This window comes from Callospermophilus lateralis, chromosome 2, assembly GCF_048772815.1.
Source record: "Callospermophilus lateralis isolate mCalLat2 chromosome 2, mCalLat2.hap1, whole genome shotgun sequence".
Classification (NCBI taxonomy): Eukaryota; Metazoa; Chordata; class Mammalia; order Rodentia; family Sciuridae; genus Callospermophilus; species Callospermophilus lateralis.
The window spans coordinates 97251328-97272952 of record NC_135306.1 but is presented as its reverse complement, the minus strand read 5'-3'; the positions used below and the strand labels follow the sequence as shown (position 1 = coordinate 97272952).

General features: G+C 47.5%; 1 protein-coding gene across 1 annotated transcript; it reads right to left on the bottom strand.

Moving 5' to 3' along the window:
• Window positions 1-996: 996 nt before the first annotated feature.
• On the bottom strand, window positions 997-21031 carry Adamts8 (ADAM metallopeptidase with thrombospondin type 1 motif 8). Its single transcript, XM_076843560.1, has 9 exons — window positions 20264-21031; window positions 11850-12089; window positions 10408-10543; window positions 9692-9859; window positions 8406-8707; window positions 6418-6601; window positions 3900-4072; window positions 3614-3789; window positions 997-1567 (listed from the first exon to the last, which is right to left on the bottom strand). The coding sequence occupies exons 1-9, from the start codon at window positions 21029-21031 to the stop codon at window positions 997-999; spliced, it is 2718 nt and encodes a 905-aa protein (XP_076699675.1).
• Window positions 21032-21625: the final 594 nt, after the last annotated feature.

The following is a 21625-nucleotide window of genomic DNA, read 5'->3' as shown; positions in this document are numbered from 1 at the left end:
AAATTTGGCATATCATCTGGAAAACAGATGCTGAAGTCACTGGGATGTTACCTAGGTATAGGTTTAGAATTCCTGAGATCTTAGAAGGATCATGTATTTTTGGCTTAAATAAAATGAAGCAGGAGAGTATGTAAGATGGGGCAGCTTGAAGAGTAAAATGGGATACTCTTTCTCAAGAAAAATGAGCTCAAGAGGTACCACATAACCATGGTGATCTCCCAGTTTCCTTCTTAGTAAAGGTCAGAAGAGACAAGCCAGATGCTAGCTGTTCTGTGTGTGCTTGAGGTGAGCTGACCTAGTTTTACCTTCATCGTGGGGCTTTGGGTTCCCTGCCCTTTCTAAAGAATGAACCAGACTACACCACTTCATTGGCACAAGATCACACTTTAGTTCAGAGACACATTTGCATAAATACTTGAAATGGGTCCACCCTGGCAGGTGGCAGCCTGAGAACATGTGGCTCTCCACAACCATGTGACCAACACTGCGGCCCTTTAGATGATGAATTTTAACACTGAAGATAGTCATGGTCATTTCCAAAGACAGCTTGGGGCACAGCTACAGAGTTTGCTTTGACATTATCACTGACTCCCTGCCCCACGCCTCTCTTGTACTAATATATTTTCCCCTCTGAGGTAGATTATTTATCGGGGAAACCAAATAAAAAAAAACTTTAAATCTAACTTTGCTAGTCCTTTGCAAATAGGCTGGCTCTGAGTCTCCCATTGAAGTCAATAAGTGCACTTTTGCCTTTTAACCTATGCCCTCTATTTGAACCTGAGCAAGGTTCAGTCCACTAGACAGCTGACTTAGGATCTGTCATCCCCATCCCTTCTTCTCCTCCCCCTTATGAATTCAGGCACTACTCAAGGGGCTGCGGCAAGGGAAGGCCTGGGCAGGCCATGCCACCTTGATATGCAGGGTCACTGGAGGGGACCCTTGTCCACACCCCAGCACCCCAAGTCCATGAGCACAAGACCCTTTCCCACCACATGATCACAGGGGACACGGCTGACTTCCGCAGGGCTTGGCATCCTCAGGTTTCAGAGCCTTGCTACAGGTGGTGGAGGCCTGGCCTGAGGGATCCCTGCACTCCACAGTCCGCCGCTGCCAACCACCTCCACAGGTACTGGAACACTCAGACCAGTCCCCTAGCACCCACTGCACATGGAGCAGTGGCTGGATGATGTTGGTGGTTGCTCTCTCTTTGCTGTTTTGTATGCTGAAATCCACATCATTTGGAACAAAGAAGGTGTATTTGACTTTCGGTGGGAAGATCTCACCAGGGACAGTCAGGAGCTGCACTGTCAGAGGCTCAGGTAGGGGCCGGAAGCTCTGTAGCCTCTCCAGGGTGGCAATGGAACCACTGTACTTCAGGATGGTCCCTTTCACCAAGATGTCCTGCTCTATGGCAGAGATGGACAGGTTGCCATTGAGCAGGTACCGCCCATCAGTGGTCTTTAATGCTAGGTAGCTGCCATCATTCTGGACCCCTGGGTGGCTCCGTTGTTTCACATCAATGTTTGTGGCACCAGCTGGGATGGTGACAATATCATTGTAGCCATAACTACTATAGGAACAGAGAGACACTGTTAGGACTGGTGGCAGCCTAGGTCTTTAGAGTGTCTTTGAGACTAAAGTGAACACCGCTGGTGTTTGAGAGTGGGCAGACAAAAACAATTACTCAATAATAAAGGAATTGCCCTATAATTCTAAATAAATTAGCTATTGAAGCAGAAAAAAAACGTCTTGTACTTAGGATTTTCAAGGGTTTTGCTTCATCTGTCAGCTCTATTGTAAGTGTTTGGGTTAAGGAGTTGGGATGGATGGACCTAAAAACAACATAGAGGGAGAGCCCAAAGGGGTTTGAAAAGCTGCACTGGTGCACACAAATCTGGCATTTCTTGACTCAAGTGAGATCTCAAATATATCTAGTTCCTTGTGCTGGTGTAAAACTAGGCTTGGCCACCTCCACACCCAGACTTCAAACCCATGTGGAAAAATCTGATCTTGTCACCTGTTCCAGAACTGACCTGGGTGGAAGTCCCATACCACCTCTTTGAGTCAGTCAGCATCTATGGTTATTACGGACTTAGGGCAGGATCTCAGGATGATGGATAGTTAAAGCTTACTTCTTTGGAATCACCTTTTGAATGTGCCGAGCCATGAGTACCAAGCAGTGAAAGGAAGCTATTTAGGGAAAATGGTTCGTCCATTATAGGTATGGGGCTTTATGTAGGATGAAGAAGATTTAGTTCTTTTGTCCTCCTCTGGGGATCTGGGTTATAGAGGCTAGGGAGAAAGGGAAGAGTATTGAGGAGGACAGTCCAGTTCTTTGCTATTCTTGTCATGTTCCCAACCAGGACTAGCTGTTTAGTCTAAGGCTATAACAATATCCAAGGCCCATATGTCCAGGGCCTAAGAGGAAGTGCTAAAGGACCAACAATCTGAAGAACTTATGGTTTTCCACCCTATATCCTTTGAGCTTAAAATTGAATACTACCAAGTTGTCTACTATGAGACACAAATATATGCATATATATATATATATATATATATATATATAGAGAGAGAGAGAGAGAGAGAGAGAGAGAGAGAGAGCGAGAGCAGGGAGGGAGGGAGGGAGAAAAATAAATGAATTTGAGGCAGGGTAGAGCAAGCATCACTAGGTAAGTAATCACTTTTCAAAGCCTCTGAGGAATTGCAGATGGAGTAGTGGGAGGAGGCTTGGATGATTACCTAGCTGCCAGAAAAATATATATGTACTAGTGCCCAGAGTAGCAGAGTGTAGCCCCTATCATGTGACCATGCCCTTATTCTTTAGAAAGTGCATGGAATGGCAGGAAAAAATAATCCCCAAGGACTTAAGAAATCCAGGTTCTCTTTCTGGGCCGTCATTAACTCTCAGTGTGATCTTAGAAGAGTCACTTAATCATTTTCTGCCTTAGTTTCTTTGTCTGTAACATAAAGGGTAATAGTATTTGCCTTGTCTTCCTCATAACTTGTTTTAGGAATCAAATGAGGCCGTTGAAATAAAGGACTTTGAAAAATCCTAGGAGCTACATGAATGTGGGGCATGTGGATGTTAGAAAACTGTTCTGAGTTCTCAGATTTGTGAGGTTGCTGAGCCACTCTTTTGTACCCTCTTTTCTGAGGATTCATCTAGAAGAGGACAAGGTTCACCAGGCTTAAGGTGAGATGTCCTTCCTAAAGCAGAGGCCTGGAGGAACTGTTTTCTGGCAAAGGGCCAGGCTACTCAGCCCAGCCCTCCAGCAGATTGACTCAGAGCTGATACATTGTATCCAGGTGGCCTCCCTCTAATAAAAAAACCAAAAACAAAAAACAAAAATCAAAAAAACAGCTGCCCTGAGTTCCATCCTATCTATGGCTTGACCCTGTGCCCAGGGCTCCACTCATTCCATCGCATGAAATCATTACAGTGACTCTCAGATAGATGGCTGACGTTCTACAGAGAAACTGCAGCTCAGAGAGTTTAAATAACTTGCCCAATCTACAGAGCTATTAAGGAGCAGCTGCAATTCAAACTTGGGCTGATTAGAGTCCAAAGTCTGATATGTTCTTCTGCCAGTGTACAATTTCTGGGGAAGCTCACCTGGAAGGGGTAAAGGAACCGGAGACCTTCCTGCATGAGTTGCCTTTGCCCCCACACACACCACATTTATCCAGCTTCCTAGGTGAGTCCACCACATGGTCACAGCCAGCCTTGACGCACTGGCCTCGGATGCAGATGGCTAGAGTCTCTGGACCACATAGAGTTCCATCGATTACCTGGGAAAGGAAAGGATGATAGAGTATATGGTACATAGAAACAGCCTGCAGGAGGGGTCTGCCATAGGTGCCTTCTTCCCCATCTGATCTGAGTACAGTAGGATTCTCACCTTGGCTTCAAACACTTTGAACTCACTCCTCCCCCGGGCTCTGCAGAACAACTTACAGCGGTCCCGGGGGGACACCCCTGAATATTTGGGGACCCACTGCAGGAGATTTCCGTCGATATCAGTGTAATTGTAAGCATTATATTTCTCACACTGCTGCTCTCTGAAGCTTTTCCCTAAAAAGAGTAAGAAATAGAGTGACTGTAATATACCTATTGAAGTCAGGAGAACGTAGGTGGAGAAATTTCTTGACTCAAGGACCATTTCTTGGTCTAGGTTTTGGACTCAACCCAAGGATGCAGGACCAGTGTCATCTGGGCCCAATGTTTCTAGACACAGCCTGACCTAGATGCACATGTGATCCTTACTCAAAGGGGTAAGGAAAGGAACCATCTAGCTTCCTGCTGGCCTTTCTGGGATAAATATCCTTTCCATTTGGAAAGACATTGATTTTATTTTACAGATGGGAATAGGGAAAAATTTAGCAAATGTGGAAGGTACAGAATGATGCATGAAGCTATGTTTTTGGAACTCTGATAATAGTACTCTATCTCAATTTCCTCAGTGACACTGCGCATGTGGCCAATGGATCTTCAACTTGTACGTCTAGTTTTGGTCTTACCCATCCATATACCCCGCTTCCTGTAACTCTGGGTGCTTATGGGGGAGCTCTATTTGCATGTACTACTCTTTCCTCTAGCTCAGCAATGCCAAGTACCATTTGGTCCTTCCACTAACTGGTTTGATTTTCACTTGATGACACTACCATATTTCAGTCTTGAGACTAGCATCCTTGACCCTCCTGTACATTTGAGCATCTCTAGCCACGATTTCCAATCTGTCATGAAGTACTCCCCTATAGTTAGGAAAATTTGGGACCCAAAATGGCTTCATGTTACTTTCACCATCCCCATCAGACCTCAGGGCTTCCACTGGGACCCAGTGACCAGCCTCTTACAGGTACCTGCCTCTACTCACTCTTGCTCCACATTGCTTACAGATTGATCCATATGAAATAAGTTCTGGGTGTTTCCCCCAACACATCCTGAAATTAGACCTGGTCTTCCTACCATAATTCTCCACCCTAGCTGTGAATCTGAATGACCCGTGGAAACTTCCAGACACAGATGTGGTGCTCCACCTTGAGGTTCTGAGTCACTACAGTAGAGGGGGTCTGGGCTGTGTTTGAGAAGCTTCCAGGTGACCTGATAGGACAGCCATTACACTCTGATTCAGACTTCAGTTTGGCTTTGATGTACTGGCAAATTCTGCAAATGATGGCACTTCTCACACCTCTTCCTTATCTTGAAATGTTCCCTCAGAACTTGCTGCCATCTCCATCCTCTGGGCCTTCCTTGGTTCAAACTCCCCTCAAAGCATCTCCTTTCTCTGACCTCCTTCCATGCTTAGGGTCTGTGCCTCATAGGTTAAATTGTAATTGCTAGATGAAGGGGTTTTTGGTTCTTTAATCAGAGTACATTTTTGTATCATTTATAACAACCATTATATTTCTAGACACGCAAGAGTCCTAAAAAATTCTTGATTGAAATGGCTGACCTTGGTGTATCTGAAATCATGTTACCTATTGCCTGTTATCTACTGTGTACCTTATATTCATCCTCTTCGTTTCTCAGGAACATCTCAGCCCATATGCCAGGCAAACTCTCACAATTCCAGAACAAAATTTCTAGAGCCTCATGCCATTGCTGATTCTTGCAAAATTGCAGCGCCTACAGATTCTCCCATTAGATGTCAAGCAAATGCCAGGGTGTCTTGGCACTTGGACGAGCCGGTCCTAAACCTCTGCTTGTCTTTATGTCTGCCAACCCTTCGTGGAGCTGTTCAAAGGGGAGTTGGATGGGTTGGTTGGGGGAAAAACTTCTAATGATTCCCTTTCATAAGTTTCCTGTGGCCCCTTACTGCCTCTAAGTTACTGTGTGTGCTTCTAGCATATTCCAAGGAAGAAGAATATGCCAGGGAAAGGTGTAGGTAGTGTTGCTTCCTGGGACTATTCCGTCAGGCAGTTGTTATGGCCCCAGGGAAAGACAGGCAACTCTTCCCAGCAGGAATGTACACAGGAATCAGATTCAGAAATCCTCCCTCCTCCCGAGGCCAAGTGCTGGCTGGAGAGACCTTGGAGGTTTGGCTCTGCACTTGCTTTGGAAAACACTTCCATTCTGTGCATAGATGAGGGTTCAGATGCCTCCAGGAGGATTATTATCCTAGACACTAGCCCCTCTGCAAAAGCCCTTCCTCAGTAAGTTTGGTTAGGAGTGACACACTCTGTCTCCACATCTTGGAAGATCAGGGCAAAATTTCTCCTTGACTTTGCCAGCATTTCCCAACATAGTAAGAACTGTCCTGGGTCCCTGAGAGCCACCCCCAAGTTTGCAGAGCCCATTTAAATGTGGATTACAGTTCAACTCTGCATCCTGGGAGAACCACCCTTGTCCTCCCCTGGCAATCTGTTGCAGCAGAAATAGCAGCTGCCCTAGCAGGTGTGGCCGTAAATGGCTGTTACCATCAGATGGGCATTCCTCCGTGTGGCATGACTGGTACTTGGATCTGCGACCCAGGCAGTATCTTCCTCCATTCTGAGGCTCTGGGTCCTTACACTCGCGGTGTGAAAACTGTACTCCTCCTCCGCAGGTCCGGGAACATTCTCCCCAGGGCCCCCATGAGGACCAGCCTCCATCCACCACAACCTGCAATATACAGTGCCACTGGATCAGAAGTAAAGAGGTGGGGGGACTGGGCCTGACTTTGTCATCTAGCTATTCTCATCTCGGTGCACAAAGTTTTGTAACTGCTTCAGTTATTTGATAATTGATTGTATGGCCTGCCTAGCTGCAGCTTTGTGAACCCTGAAGCTGTGCTGGGCTCATTCACAGTTGACTGCCTGGTATATAAGACAGTACCTTGCCTTATTCAGGTGCACAACAGAATAACTGCTGAATAAATGAAAGAGAGCCTTTCATAGGGATATGGCTGGGTTTGACATCATGGTTCTCTATGGCAGCACATTTTGTTCTACACGGGATACTTGGCAATGTGTGCAAATACCGTGGTTGCCCAGTTGGGGAGGGTTTATGCTATTGGCATCTAGAAGGATGAGCCCAGGGATGCTGCTAAATCACCAAGAGTGCACAGGACCCACAGTAAAGATTTATTCCAAATGTCGCTACTGATTCCAATGCTAGGGTAATACATGGGACATACACAATTACTTCCAAGTGTACAATTAATTTATGAGAAGAAAGCTTTGTCCCTTGGTTCAAAATGTTATAAAATGCATGTACATATAAAAAATATGGAAGAGTGTAAAAAAGGAAAGGAATACTCTTTAAAAATACTACTACCCAGAGAAAAACCATTGTTATGATCTTCATCAATATCCTTTCATATTTTTGCTCCAAATATATAATCATAAAGATACAATATTTTCATTTTACAGACAATTCTGTGTATACAAATTATTTTATGATCTGCCCTTTCTCCATAAAAATAGAGGAAATATCATATCACTCTTTCCCTGCATTTAGCTTGATTCTGCTTCTGGAGGTGGGTGGACTGACCTCTCTCCCCTCCCTTCAAAAACGTGGAAAGAGAATGAATGAGGGGACTGGGAGGTTGCTGAGATGAATCCATGAATCCTGCACTGATGCAGGCTTAGGACGAGAGTGTGTGGCTTATGTGGCCCAAAAGACTGCTGAAGCCTAGTACAAAAGATGGGTCATGGAGGATGGCCCCATGGAGTGAGTTCGGGCCACCCTGGTGATTCTGTGCTGGGTGGGGATCAAGCTGTGAAACAAAGCGGATGCTGTTTCATAGTGATGGCTCCGTGACTCGCAGTAAGGGAAATGTGATCAGCCTTGCAGTTTGGATGTATTAAGAGCAGTGCAAAGAAGTGAATCATTTAAAAAACCCTCACTGGCATTGCCTTGGTTTTTCATGGAAGTTTCCTCTGCACTGGGCCAAGATTTCTCTGCCTGGTCAGAGGCAGCTCCAATTCCTTCTCTCCTCCTCCTCTTTGAGTATGGAATTCCACAATGACTCTCATTCCCCTCATCTGTAATTAGGAATTCGGCTTAAATATGGGGAGGCTATGAACACTTGTCACTCAATCCTTGATAAAATGTTCCTGTCCATGTCACTCTTTTCATTTATAATGGAATTTGGAAAGGCTGTCTTTTATTCTGTGCCCATCTTTGGCCTTCACACCTCTCAACAATCTGTATAAAAGCTCTCTATTCAGTCTCAAAGCAATTCAAAGGGTGAGTTGCTGAAATTCCCAGAGCAACAGCAGCATCCCATAGACCATGAGTACAGCCTCTAAGGGCTCCTTGCTTGTATGGATAAATATGCTTCAGTTTGTTTGTTATGAGTGATTTTACTTAGAAGTCAGAAGTTGCAGTCTAGCCTGAAGTCTCATAGTTCCTGACTTTCAAGTGTGGTTCCCCCTTTGAAAACAGCCTTCTCCTTCTTTTACTCCCTCTCCTCCTTCCTCACCTTGGGCCTATCCACTTCCTCCTCTGGCAGACAGCTGCCATCCAAGCAGATGTGCCCAGGTCCACAGGGGGTGCCATCGGCCCAGGGAAGGCTCCCATTCTTTGTATGACAAAGGGGCTCAGAGTCATCTGTGTGGCACCAGAGCTGGGTGCAGATGTCCTGCACAGAGGTGTTGGGGCAGTGGCGGAAACCAGGCCCAAAGATCTGCTTGCACTGTTGGTCCAGCTGATAGAGGGCTCTGCGGCCTGGGAGGTCTGTGGGCAGGGGCAGGGCGGAGGTGGGGGCATCGAGGAGACAGTCCCCTGAAAAGAGAGGAAGTAGAGAAGTAAGAACAAGGGGCAGGGTCTCCTCAGTTTGCATGGCCCCACATTACAATCAAATTTCATATGATGTAGTTTAAAGTCTAGACATCATGGTTTCCTTGACCTTGATCCAAACACTATCAATACCCAATCATCTAAGACTGTTTTTAATTTTTTTTGACTAACAATAGCAAGAAGTTTTGTAGGACTGACTTTCTCTTTTATTATCAGAACATCTAGGATGCATTTCCCATGACTCCCAGTGTGGACTTAGTGATAACCATCTAGCCATACCCTTAACCTACATCACAATAATTGGGAATGTGAATATCCTCTTAAAAACCATGACATGACATTCTATCTTAGTTATGGTCAAATTAGTTCACCCATCCTTGTCTTTCAAACTTGGAGAGCGACCCAAGTACTGCTGTTTGGATAATCTACTATATTTGTACTACTTGTCTCCCTGCCTCTTTCAAAGAGAAGAATATATTGTGTCACTGCTTTATCCAACAATTCAAGCTGTTTTAACCAGGCATCCCTGATCCCCCACTTCTTGCTCTCACACAACCTGATTACTGCCTCCTTGCCTTTTCTGAGCTACCATAGGAGAAACCACTCCAGCCTGGAACATTATCTTCTCTCCTCTTTACCATAAACATTCTTCCATTCCTTTAAGCTCTGCTCAGACTCACTTCTTCCAGACAAACTTCTAAAACTAACTCCACCTGCTTCGATGAATAAATCTAAATTAGCCCAGAGCTCAGGCTACAGGAAGTTGGGCAAGGAGGAGCCCTCTGGGGAAATTCTTAGAATGCCTTTCAAAGAATGACACACCTCTGACGTCTCTCCCCACCCTAAGAGCATTCTGAGAAAGCACAGGTCTTGGGATTCCCCAAGTCAGTGCAGGTGCCGAGAGCTGTCAAAGAGGCCCTCTGGCCAGGTGGACAGGGAGAAGCAGAGAGGAAGCCAAGTGGGGCCTACCGTGGCCATCATCCAGGAGCTCCGTGAGGTACATGGCACTGCATGGAGACCAAGGCAGTGTCTTGTTCAAGTGGACGAAGAGCGGTGCCATCATGTGGTGCTTGCCCATAGGCCCAAACATCCGTGCACAGGTCTTAGAGTCATCATGGGGCATGCTGAGAACGTGCCCTGAGGGAGCAGAGAGACCGTGGTCTATTCCACATGGCTAGCTGTGGTGATGGTTTTGGCAGTGCTACCAATCACCAGCTCCTTGTGAAAACAGCCACACCTTGACTACCTAAAGATTTTTGGTTTTAGCCTTATCTATTCCAGAAAGTGTTCTCGGATGACTGAGGAACACTAGTACCCCTTTATTTTTTGTCTCTACCTGTCTGAATTTCACATTTACCTCTTCTAATTGCTGTCCAACATGGTACCCCACACCCTACTGCTCAGTTATGTATGGCATCGTGGCTGTACCTGGACATTTGTTTCATGTTTTGGCACTCTTCAGGTGACTTTGATGATGCCTCAGGACACTGTTGTGGTGTTTTGTCCTTATGCTCAGGATGGGAATGGAGTTTACAATAGCATGCACAATGTCTATTGTATATAACCCACTCTGTCAGAATTACGTTATGAGATATGATGGCCAATTGCGATAGCTGACTATTGAACCCGGAAGAGATAGTTCCTTCCTATATGTGGCAACGTGGCTTTGACACAGCAAATCTTACCTAGCTCATGGGCCAGGGTGTAGGCCGCCTGGAGCCCTTCATCTTCGATCACGGAGCAGCTCTTGTTGGGGTCACAGATTGTGCCGATGTCCGCCACACCCAGGGTGTCACACAACCCCTCCTTCCCACAGAAGTTCTGCTTGGTGAAGAGAGCCATCAGTGATTGTGGCACGTGTACAGCAGGTATAGGATCACAGGAAGGCACCAGGTCCACGTGAATCTCCCCACCGGCCATTACATGGGATACTCAACTGCTGGCCTAAGCCTCACCTGTGTTAACTGAGCTTTGTAAAGGTCTGGGTAGCAGCAGTAGGGTTCTATGTGTCTTGATATCCGACCTTGTGGCCCTTCATTATTGTTTTTTTTTTTTCTATCTTAGTTATGGTCAGATTAGTTCACCTATCCTTGTCTTTCGAACTTGGAGAGCAACCCATGAAAATCACTTTTGTCAAAAAACGAAGCAGGGGATAGTGGTGCATGCCTATTAATGCTAGCTACTCAAAAGGCTGAGGCAAGAGGATCCCAAGTTTGAAGCCAGGCTGGGCAACTTAGTAAGACCTTATCCCAAAAATAAAAAATTAAAGGGGTTAGGGATGTAGCCTAGTGGTGCTTGCTTAGCATATATGAGGCCGTGGGTTCTAGTCTCAGTACTGCAAACGTCAACAACATCAACAACACACACAAAGCTATCTGAAGGGCCCCGTGTCCTACCATGGGCCACTCACATAAGAAAGCCTGTTCCCTGTTTTATGACGGCAGCATCCTAGGGCTACTAGGATTTCATAGGCTCATTTTGAGAGGCAGAACAGCACAGTGGTTCAGAGAAAGACCCCACAGAAAGCCTGACTGGGCTCAATTATGGGAATTGCCACTGTGTGGCAAGAGAGCTGTGTAGCCTCTCTGTGCCCCAGTTTCCTCAATTATAAAATGGGGATAGCACCATCCTTGACCCTGGGACTGTTGTGAGTCCTGAAGGAGCTGACAGGGCCTGGCACACAATACCACACTCCCTTGTCTTCAGAAAGCTGTTTAAATCAAGCCTGATGGGTAAGCAGCCCCCCTGCCATGGGAAATCTTGAAGGACTGCCTGGTTACCTGCTTCTGTGTTTAACAACCCCTGAAGACAGAACCCTTGTCCCACTTCCAACTCCAGCTCTCTCACTGAGTGGCTTGAGCTTGTTTCCTCTTGTTATGACCTCAGCAGACAGCTGGTCATGAACTTTTGGAAAAGAGCCCTTACAAGATTCTTCTCCTTCCCTTGCAAATACCTCACACTTGTCCTCATGACCTCCTCCTCATCATTCCAAGCATTAGGCTTCTGGCGTCCAGCTGAGGCCAGCAGGGAGACAGTTCCCATGTTTGGGCAGGCCTAGTGGTCCTCCTTTTGATCCACCCAGCCTGTCCCCCTTCAGACCCAGGATTTCTGGAGCCAGCCCACACACCTGTCTGGTGAGCAGGATGGCCGTGTCATAGTGCTCCGGGTGGCGGTCACTGGGATGGTTGAAACGCCGCTGCCAGTTGCAGAAGTTGCGCAGTGTAAGCCCACCATTGTCTGACACCTCTGGGCCCCATTTTTCATCTTCCACTATTAACACTTTGACCACCATGAGATTGATGGAGTTCCTGATGCTGGGGTGCTTGTAGATGCGGGCTGCCACTGACATCAGGGTCAGCATGTGGTTCTGTCAGGAAGGAAGAACAATGGGAAGGGGGAAGTATTCAATCTCATGGTTCTTGGCCTGCCCTCTGCCATCATGGTTTGTGACAGGGCATTTACCTTGTTCCTTCCAGGCTCTGGGTTGAGCATTGGGTGTATAATATCTTGCCATGACTCACAAAACCCCTGTGGGCTTGGTGTTATTTCCCTTCATCTGCCATGGTAGTAAACTGAGGCTCAGTAATTAGTCCAAAAATCATAGGGTGAATGAGTGGACAATCTGAATTTAAACCCAAATGCTGGCCCCAAAGCTTGTGCATTTAACATCCAGACAAGCCACACATGGCTATCTAAATCCTAGGTAATTAAAATTTCATAAAATTAGAAGACAGTTCTTCCACCACACAGCTATATTTTAAGCACATAAATAGCCATATATAGCTCCTGGCTATTGTGTTGGAGCTGCAGATAGATAGTTCTTCTGGGCTGCATGGTTTATTCTGCCTTAATCTGGACACCAACTGTCTTCCTGCCAACCTCCTCCCCTTCCCTGGCCTCAGCCTGGAAGCAATGATCTGAGTGCTGAAGGTTAGAGTTTCTCTTTTGGAATTCAGCCAAGCATTTTCCTAACGTCTGTTGGGGTAATTTCTACTGCTCAGAATGGGAATTGTTAACCTCAAACTTTGCTCATTATAATAAATACTCCTAGCAATAGCTACTCTGCACCAGCCACTGGCCACACTAGACACACATCACCTCATCAAATTCTCACAATAACTCTATGAAGCAGACACAGAGGAAGTGGAGAGTCACACAAGTTCAATAACTTGTTGAAGGTCACACCACTCTTAAAGCCAGGATGCCAGCCCAGGTATGTCTGTCTCTGACATTCCTACTTTTCTCATTTAGCTTCCCACGGTTTGGCTTGTTGATGTTTGCTTGGACAGCCCTGAAGGATTTATTCCCTTCTGCTTGGGACTTGAGAGAATCCAGAAGGCCTAATGAGACCCATGTGCTTAGGATCCCACCTGCTCTCAGTTCCACCCAAGCCAGATGAAGGAACCTACATCATTGCTTGGCCTCTCTCCTGTCCTTGGGCTGCCAACAGCTCCCCTGATGAATTCCAAGGCTTTGAGAGGAGGCCAGATGGGAGCTGATTCTCCTGCCACAGGGGCTTCTTGAAGTTGCCCTCTTGGATTATTTTGCAGAGGCAGAGACAAAGGGACAGAGGCAGGCATGCCTTCAGTTTATAGTATGGTTAACTGGGCTGCTGTTCATGTGTTCTGCTTCTCTGTTCCCTGGAGCATCACCTCCTATCAGCCTCTCTTTCTGTTCTTCTGTGGTCTGGAAGATGGGAATTGAAGGAGGGGGAAAGACTAGAGAGACATTCCAATGGCACAGGCTGTGTGTGGGAGTTCCAGATGAGTCTCTCTCTCTTTTTTTTTTTTTTTTTTTTTTTTTTTTGTGAATGGGACCTGTCTGTTCACTTTGAAGGCAAGGAGGCAGGTATTTTGTTGTTAGTTCTACAGAGAAAGGTTGGCAGGTTACTAAGTGCAGGTTATTTAGCATGTCAAGTACTCTAGTTGGGTTTAGGCTGATGTAAATATCAGCAAAGCTGAAACTTGGCATTTGCTCCTGGAATTATATTCCTAAAAGAAAAAAAAAGCAATCACATATTATGCAATTGGGGGTGAACACTGAGGAATGATAGCTTGCTGAGGCTGATTCCTAGCCAGGTCTTTACTGCTTCTGGGGTTCAGAAAGAGTCTCCTAGTCTCTCAAGGAAGGAGCAGGGTCTGACAGGCAGGGACCACAGGTTGCCTTCTTCAAGATTTGTCTTCACAAGATTTCTTTTCATGGAGTACCCATTTCACATTCTGAAAATTGGGGAAGAGGAGATCTTTCAAATATGGTGTGAAGCCATGAGATGCCAGTTGCTAAGCATCGGGCCATGGCAGGTCAGCACAAGAAACTTAGACTTGAGGTCTGAGAAGAGTCTGTATGCTCCAAGCTGATCAAATGGGACTAAGTGAGAGATGATGCATTGGTCATGTCCTCAGTGAAGATAAAGGAAAAGGGTGTAAATCGGGCTGGGGTGTGGCTCAGTGGTAGAGCGCTCACGTGGCACATGTGAAGCCCTAAGTTCAATCTTCAGCACCAAATAAAAATAAAACAAAATAAAATAAAGGTATTGTATTTAGCTACAACTAAAAAGAAAATGGTGTAAATCATTCTATGAAAGTTGGGGTAAATCATTCTATGAAAGTTTCCCAGAATTAAGATTTGCAGGGACCTCCTTCTCTGTAATTTAGGGAACTCATATGATTCTCTTCTCCAGACACTGCACAGTTGTTGGGCCAGGAAGCTTTGGCCAGGGAGCCATTTTGCTTCAGAGTGATAGGTTAGACTTGAAGACATCTGAAATTCCTCCTGGTCACTCACCATCTCATTTTTATTGCTAGGATTGTGTGGTCCAATGTCCCTTTCAGAATCCTAAGCCCTGGTCCTGTGGACCTCTCCGTGTCTATTGTGTCCCTGAGCAGCTCTGTCATCCCTACCATCTCCTGCTCCCAGTTGGCACCTCAGAGAAACACTGGCAGGAGTTTTTGCATTTTCAGGGTATCTGGGAAAGACCACTGAGCCTGGGCTAGGTGTGTCACCTTGGGTCTGTGGATCTCTGATTCCCCACCAATCCTCTGGGTCCAAAGGGAAAGCCTGACTTCTAGTTGTACAGGGAGTAGGCCTGGGAGCTGATCAAGGGAAAGGTCAGATGGCTTGTTCTACCACCTGGAGTCTATTTATACCTCCCACACCTCCTTACTCACCATGTAAATGCAGGAAGTATGCCCAAGAATGTGAACAAGATCCTTCCCCACCTCACCTAGGACTATCGGGTCCATGGTTTTCAGAAAACCTCCAAAAACCCCCAACAAATTGGTAGGAACCCATGATCAGTCTGGCCAAGAATGGTCAAACAAACCTACTCTTGAGTGACCTGGGGATCTCATGCCCTTAACTCCTGTTAGGGAAAGAAAGCATCCCCCCCCACCAGGGGACGGGGGTGGGGGGGGCGAGTCTTCTCCATTGGTATCCACAGGAATAGAAAAATATGGTCCAGTCAGCTGGCTGGGACATAGACCTCTGATTCTTTCAGATACAAACAAGGAGATTTCCCCTCCAGCAGGGGGGCTCCTGTGGCAGCCAAAGCTGGTGGGAGTCTAGGGGAGAATGACCTGGGCCAAATGAATCCAGCAGTAGTTTTCCTGGACAGAACATCATCTTTTATTCTTTGCCCATTTGGTTATCACATAGCAGGCCCTAAAGCTTCCCTTGTGACACACTGGCAGAGATCAGAAGAGCAGCAATACAGAAAAGCCAGTTTTCACAACCAGGGGCCATTATTCTTCCTGGTATTTCTCTAGGGTTCAAGATAGTACTGGTGAGTAGATGGAGGAGAAGCAAAGAAAGAGGAAAGAAGTGAGAGGAGGAAAGAGAGGTATCTGCATGGGTATCCTTTATCTTGCCTTATTCTCCAAATAGCAAAGAGCAATGTCACCTCTAAAGCTTACACTTAGGCAGGACTACAAGTTGTCAGCCTTAAACACTTGGGAGTTTGGGCAAGCTGAAAAAGAAGGCCTCTCTGCCCTCTGGGAGAGCGAAGCTGAAAAGCAGTGTCTGGCACTCCAGTGTTGTGTGGCTACACCATCATCCCACTGTGACAAATGGTTTCCTTCGCTGAAGGCAACTCTAGTAATAGCTATGTTTTGCTGAGCACCTACTATGTATTGGATCAAGTACTTTCCATATTTAGTTCTGTCTTCAAGACAATGCTAGGACTTAGGTAACTGCTTCTATTTTTCTGGTGAAGAAATCAGGGTATGCAGAAATAGGTAACTTGTTCAAGGACACAGTTATCTCTATTTCTCCCTAAATTCTATGCTCCTGGTTGCCACATTACCACCCATCATTGCTACTGCAAGGAAAACTATAGTCTGGCCCAAACAAACCCAAACATGCCAGCAAGCAAGGCTGTCCCTGTCATTGTCTATGCACACCTAGCCTTTGGATATTAAGATATTTTCTTTGGGAAATACTTTATATCTTTAGTAGTTCTGACTGCAGCAGACACAAGGGGAGAAGACTCATTCTTTTGCCAGTGGGAAAAACATAATTCATGCACAAACAACTCTTGTCTTTCATCCATGAAAACTGGGATAGCTACAGAACAGGTGGGGCCTCTGTTTCTATTATCTTCTAAACGAGGACACTCTTGACATTGAGAGATGATGCTATTAATAATTATGCCACAACAGGCATAAACTTGGACTGTGCTGGGTGAACTAGGCTATATGATCAGTGTGAGAGCCTGTGGGAGACATTGGCCCCAGAGGATAGGAGTAAGGAGATGAGCTAGATAGCTGTGACAGGAGCCTGACATCTAGGGATGCTCTGGTTGGCTTTGGGGAAGATCAACACTTCTCCCAGACCCTTTCTATTAAAAAGAGAATTCAGAAGCTCAGCTTTCTGCCCAAACACTGGCAGAAACTTCCCAGACAGAGCCTGGGGCACTGCTCAGCCCACCACTCACTCTGTCTGGTCAGGTTCATCCAGGGGGCAATGAGCAAAGGCTGGATGCAGACATTGTTAATGGTCTCTTTCAAGGTGGTCCTTCCTTTCAGCAAGCCTTCTTTGTCTGAGCGCTCTAACTCTGAAACCAGATAAGAAGGTGGGAGGCAGGGGCCTCTTTTGTCAAGGGATTAAGTGAAAGCAATGGTACAGAGTTCTGGAAAACTTCATTGTCGCTTAGCAGTGGGACCAGACTGGAACATAGTTCTCACAGCTTTGAAGGTGAAGGTGGTTTCTTCTCAGGATAGGGCTTCACACTTCAGCTGGATATCTTTGGATTGCTCAATTTAAAGATCCACCCCACAACATAGACAAGTGCCATAGGGTGAACAGAGTTACGGACTTTCTTATGCTAAAGAGGTACCATGGTGCAATCACAAAGAGTGCTGGACCCAGGTCTGGGAGACTTGGTTTGCAAATCTATCCCATTACTCATTAGTGTTGTGACCTTGGAAAAGTCTATGGCTTCTGTGAGCTCTCTGTTACCTCACAGGTATTTCCATGAGGTCATGCATGTAAAACCACTCTGAAAATTGAAAATACTCAGAAAATGGTGGAACCTTCCAGGAGATGGGCTCATCATGGAGCACCCTCATAGGCACTCAGACTAGAATTGATTATGTACAGGTGTCTTCTACTCCCTAAAGGGCAGAGATGCTCTTTTCAACATCTTTCCCCAATTACTCTAAGATACCCCAAAGTGCCTTCCATTCATGTGAATGAAGTCTATAGGAAACTCCTTGGAGAGTTATGTTTAAAGAACTGGCTTTCAGCTAAAAAGGCTAAAGGAAAAGGTTGAGGGGGCAGGGATCTCATGATAATCAAAGGGAGATCAGTAGAGGAAAGGGACCAGGGGGTAGGCGTAGGGAAAGGAGGAGGCAAGTGCTAGGGAGTAATATTGGCCAAATTATATTGCTGTATTGAAAGCATGTATGAATATGTAACAACAAATCCCATCATTATGTACAACTATAATGAACCAATAAAAATATGAAAAAACAAAAAACAAAAAACCACCCACTAGCTTCCATCTGGGGGTAAAGGGTTTGAGTAGGCCAGGCCCTGGGGTGCCAAGCCTTGATTTTCATTCTTCTCTCAGCTGAGCATATGGACCTGTTTTTAGAAAGCCCAAGGCATTAAGCTGAAAATTTCAGTGGCTGCAGAGGAGCCAGTGGTTGTCATAGAGACAGATGTGCCCCAGCCCCTCTCTCACCCTAATAGGTGGGAGCAGGAGTGCAGGTGGGTTGCCACTTGATGAGACCAAGGTGGAGGGGGCAGGGCTGGTCCAGCTCAGTAAAGACTTCTTTTCTGCATGAGACTCAGAAGTACACTCCCCAGGGAGAAGAATGCAGCCTTCACAGTTGGTGACCCTATTCTGATGCTCTCTACTTGGTGCTGGCAGGGTGCAGAGGTGCCTGTGTGTAGCTGTCAAAGGTCCAGAAAACTTGCATATGTAGAGGAGGAGGGAACGGAGCAACCATCACCCAGGTCAATCCAGCTAGGTGTCCCATGAGAATAGATATGCCCTGATGGCTCTGTGACAGAGAGAGCAACATGTCTGGGGTAGCAGAACTGGATCTCAAGCAGAGTGAATAAAACCTGGTGCAGGACCCAGTTGAGCCTTCTGTTAACAGTGGCTGGAGAATCCTGAATCCCAGTGCCAAAGTGTGGCTGCCTCTGGACAGCTGTGATGTCTGGAGATGCCAAATATGTCTTTGAGGGAAATACTTGGCATCTCCCGTGTCTAGGAGAGGAGCTGAGAGAGTGAGAACAAGGAAGGTGTTGGGGAGGACAGGAAAGACTGAAAAAAAAAATACTTTTTTTGCTACTTCCCCATGTTCTTGTTTGGCTTTTCTGTATGTTGGTTTTCAGGTACATGTCAGAAACTGGTCTGCTCAGGAGAACAGGCCCAGACTCTCTCTTCTAGGTTTGCAATAAACATATCTCAGCTTCTTTCTTGGTGGAGCTCCCTGAAGCTGACCATTGTGATGTTAATGAGATAGGAGAGGCCCTCTTATCTTCTTCTGATACCCTCTTCACTACTTGCTTGGGAAAAGGAATCAGAGGAGGCTAGTGCCTCTCTCCTGCTCTCAGGGTCAGCAGAGAAGCAAATGTTTAATCAGTATTAACCAAGAGCTCGTGAGTTAGAGTGCCCTGAGGGCTCAGAGCCACCTTGCAGTGTTCTGGGAGAAGCCAATACCACAAAAGACAGTAGCCAGAAGAGCAGCCACATGGATCTCTCACCAGCAGTACTTCCTGTCCCATCCATTTTTCACTGGATCTTTCTCACTCTGCACTTCCTGGTGATAGGAGAGTGGGTAAGATCAGGTGAGAAATAGAGGGCTAACTGCCTTCTTTTCTGGACTATTCTGCATAGGTGATGCCAATGCCTGTGGTGCCCTCAACAGTCAGGCACAGGCTGAACTAGAATTGGGTTTCCAGCCAAGAATGCCATCACTACAAAAGTGTTAACTGAGCTGCTGTGGTGTCAGGATCCCTATTTCAGGGAACTGTGACCTCTGGGCAAATCAGTTCTTCTCTAACTGGCGAATGTCTGGTCCTGTGCTTCCTAGTTGAAGAGAAAGATAGCTCTCTTCTTTTTTTCACTGAAAAGACATATTTTTTTCTCCTGGAAAGACCTCTGCCCAGTCTTTGGGAGGGAGGTATCAGGGCTTAGGGTGATACAGACATCTCTTGCTAAATCAGCACCATCTTTATATCTAGTTAGAGATGGTCTGGCTACAGCAGTCATCCCCTGTACTCAGTATTTCTGTCCCAGTCATTTGAAAGTTAGTTACATCTGGGCAGAGGACAGCTGGATGGACCAAGCACAGCTCTGGCCCCTCCAAAGACATTAATTGTAAGAGTTTCATTCCCACTCCCCATTCCCTTCCTTTTTTCACTGAAATGTCAGTTGCCTAGGCTGAGCCCCCAGGCAGAAATTTTGTTCCCCTTCCTCCTTGTGCTGGATGCTGGCACTGCCAAGTTCTGCAGGGGCTCAGCGCCAGGTTGGCAAGGTAGTCCATGCCCCTTGATTACAACCAGCTGGGCACACAGAAGTTGGGAGCCCCTTTCCAGGTTCAACTCCCTCCAGACAATGTCTTTTACTTATGGCAACCGAAGTTCCTTACCCCAGGGGAGCCAAATCGCTACCTCTTTCCAGTCTAGCTGCCTTTCACTGGGAACCTCTCTAGCAACGGTAGAGAGCTGAGGACATAAGGGTAGGGGTGGGTGTTCTTCCAAAATGTTCAAATTTCATCTCTTTTGGGAGAAGCAGGTGCCTGGGGGATGCGTTCAAACCCACTTTCTGTTCCTATCACCACGTGCTGCTGGAGACTAAGACTGAGAGGGTTGTGAGCAGGAAGACTACGCCGGCACCTCCACTCTAAAATGGGGGTTGGAGTGGAGAAGTCAGGATGGAAGAAGTTAAACATTTTGAGTTATTACTCTTTCTGGTTTGGGGTCGGGTTTGGGAGGGTGATGAGGGCTTGGGAAGGGAAAAATTGACAGGTGCTGGGAGATGTGCTGGGGGCATCCAGGCAGAGCAACTGGGGAAAGCTCTCGGAGTCCTACCTGCAGATCGGCCCCATAGAAGGTAGCCATGGACGCATCGGCCACCAGCAGTGTTTCCACGAAGCGAGCCTCAGATACAAACCGCTTGGTCCTACTCTTGGCCCCCAAGGGTGGTGGCAGTTCACTGGTGCCTTCTGCCTCTTCTTTGCGCTCCTCCTCCTCCTCGTCGTCCTCCTGCTCATCATCCTCTCTTTCCTGCTCCTCACCCTCTTTGGTCTCCACCTCCCATTCGGGTCCTCGAGGGAGAGGGCGGGCTTCGGCTGCAGTTAGCCCCGGTTCCCCGCTGCGCTCCCCAAGTTTCCAGCGCAGTAGGAGGTGCGGCCGGTTCAGAGAGTCCCCAGTGCCCTGCGGTTGGATGGTGAACTCCTCGTTGGCCAGGAGGAAGGAGCCGCTCAGCCCGCGACACAGGCTGAAGGCCGCCAGCGACTCAGGCACCCCATTCACCGTGCCGGAGAAGAAGCAGCCGCGTAGTTCCCGCTCTCCCCCGGCGGACCCGCCGGAGTCCCCGAGACGCTCGATCTTAAACTCCGGCGCCAGGAAGCTGGGGTCGGGCGTCAGGCTCAGCATGAAGTCTTTGCCGAAGGCGGACAGGTGGAACGTGACTTCGCCGGTGCTGCTCGACAACAGCTTGGGCACTACCAGTTCCGAAGTCGGCCCCGGGGTCGCCCTCCCGGCTGGGGCGCCGCGGGCAAGCGGCAGCAACGGCAGCAGCAGCAGGAGCAGCAGCATGAGCGCCTGCCACCGGGCGGCGGCAGAATCGGGGAGCATGGGGGCTTTGGCTGAGGCGCACCGTAGAGTTTTCAAGAAGTCCGCCCGATGCGGGCAGGTGTTGGTAGCAGGAGCGTGGCCCAGCCGCTCTCTCCAGGAAAAAGATCAATCAGATGCAAGGCCCACTCGGCCAGTGGCAGCAGGCGGCCACAGCGCGCGGCTGCCGCGGTCCCCTGGCGGCCCCTCTGGCTTGCGCAGCCCGCTCCTCCCGCGCTGAGCTGAGCGCTAGCAGCTGGCGCCCCGACCCGCGTGCGCTGGTCTTCCGCCCCAGCCCCGCGTCCGCCCAGCGCAGCCGCCTCCTGCCTCCTCCACTCTCCGGGAAGCACCGAGTGGGCTGCTGAGCCCTTCGTATTTATACTTCCTTCCCGGCTTTGACACAAGAGGTTTATTTTTGATCTCTCACTATTCCCGTTTCCCCTCCCCTGGGGTCAGAGAGGGAAGCTGAAAAGAGGGAGTGAGAGAATGAGAGAGGAGGGGAAAAAAATTGGACAAAATGTAAAACCAATCAGGAGTCAGCGAGACCCGCCCCTCTCGCCCCCGAGAAGCGTCAATTCCAACTTCTTCCCCTTCCATTCACGTGCGGACCCACATTAA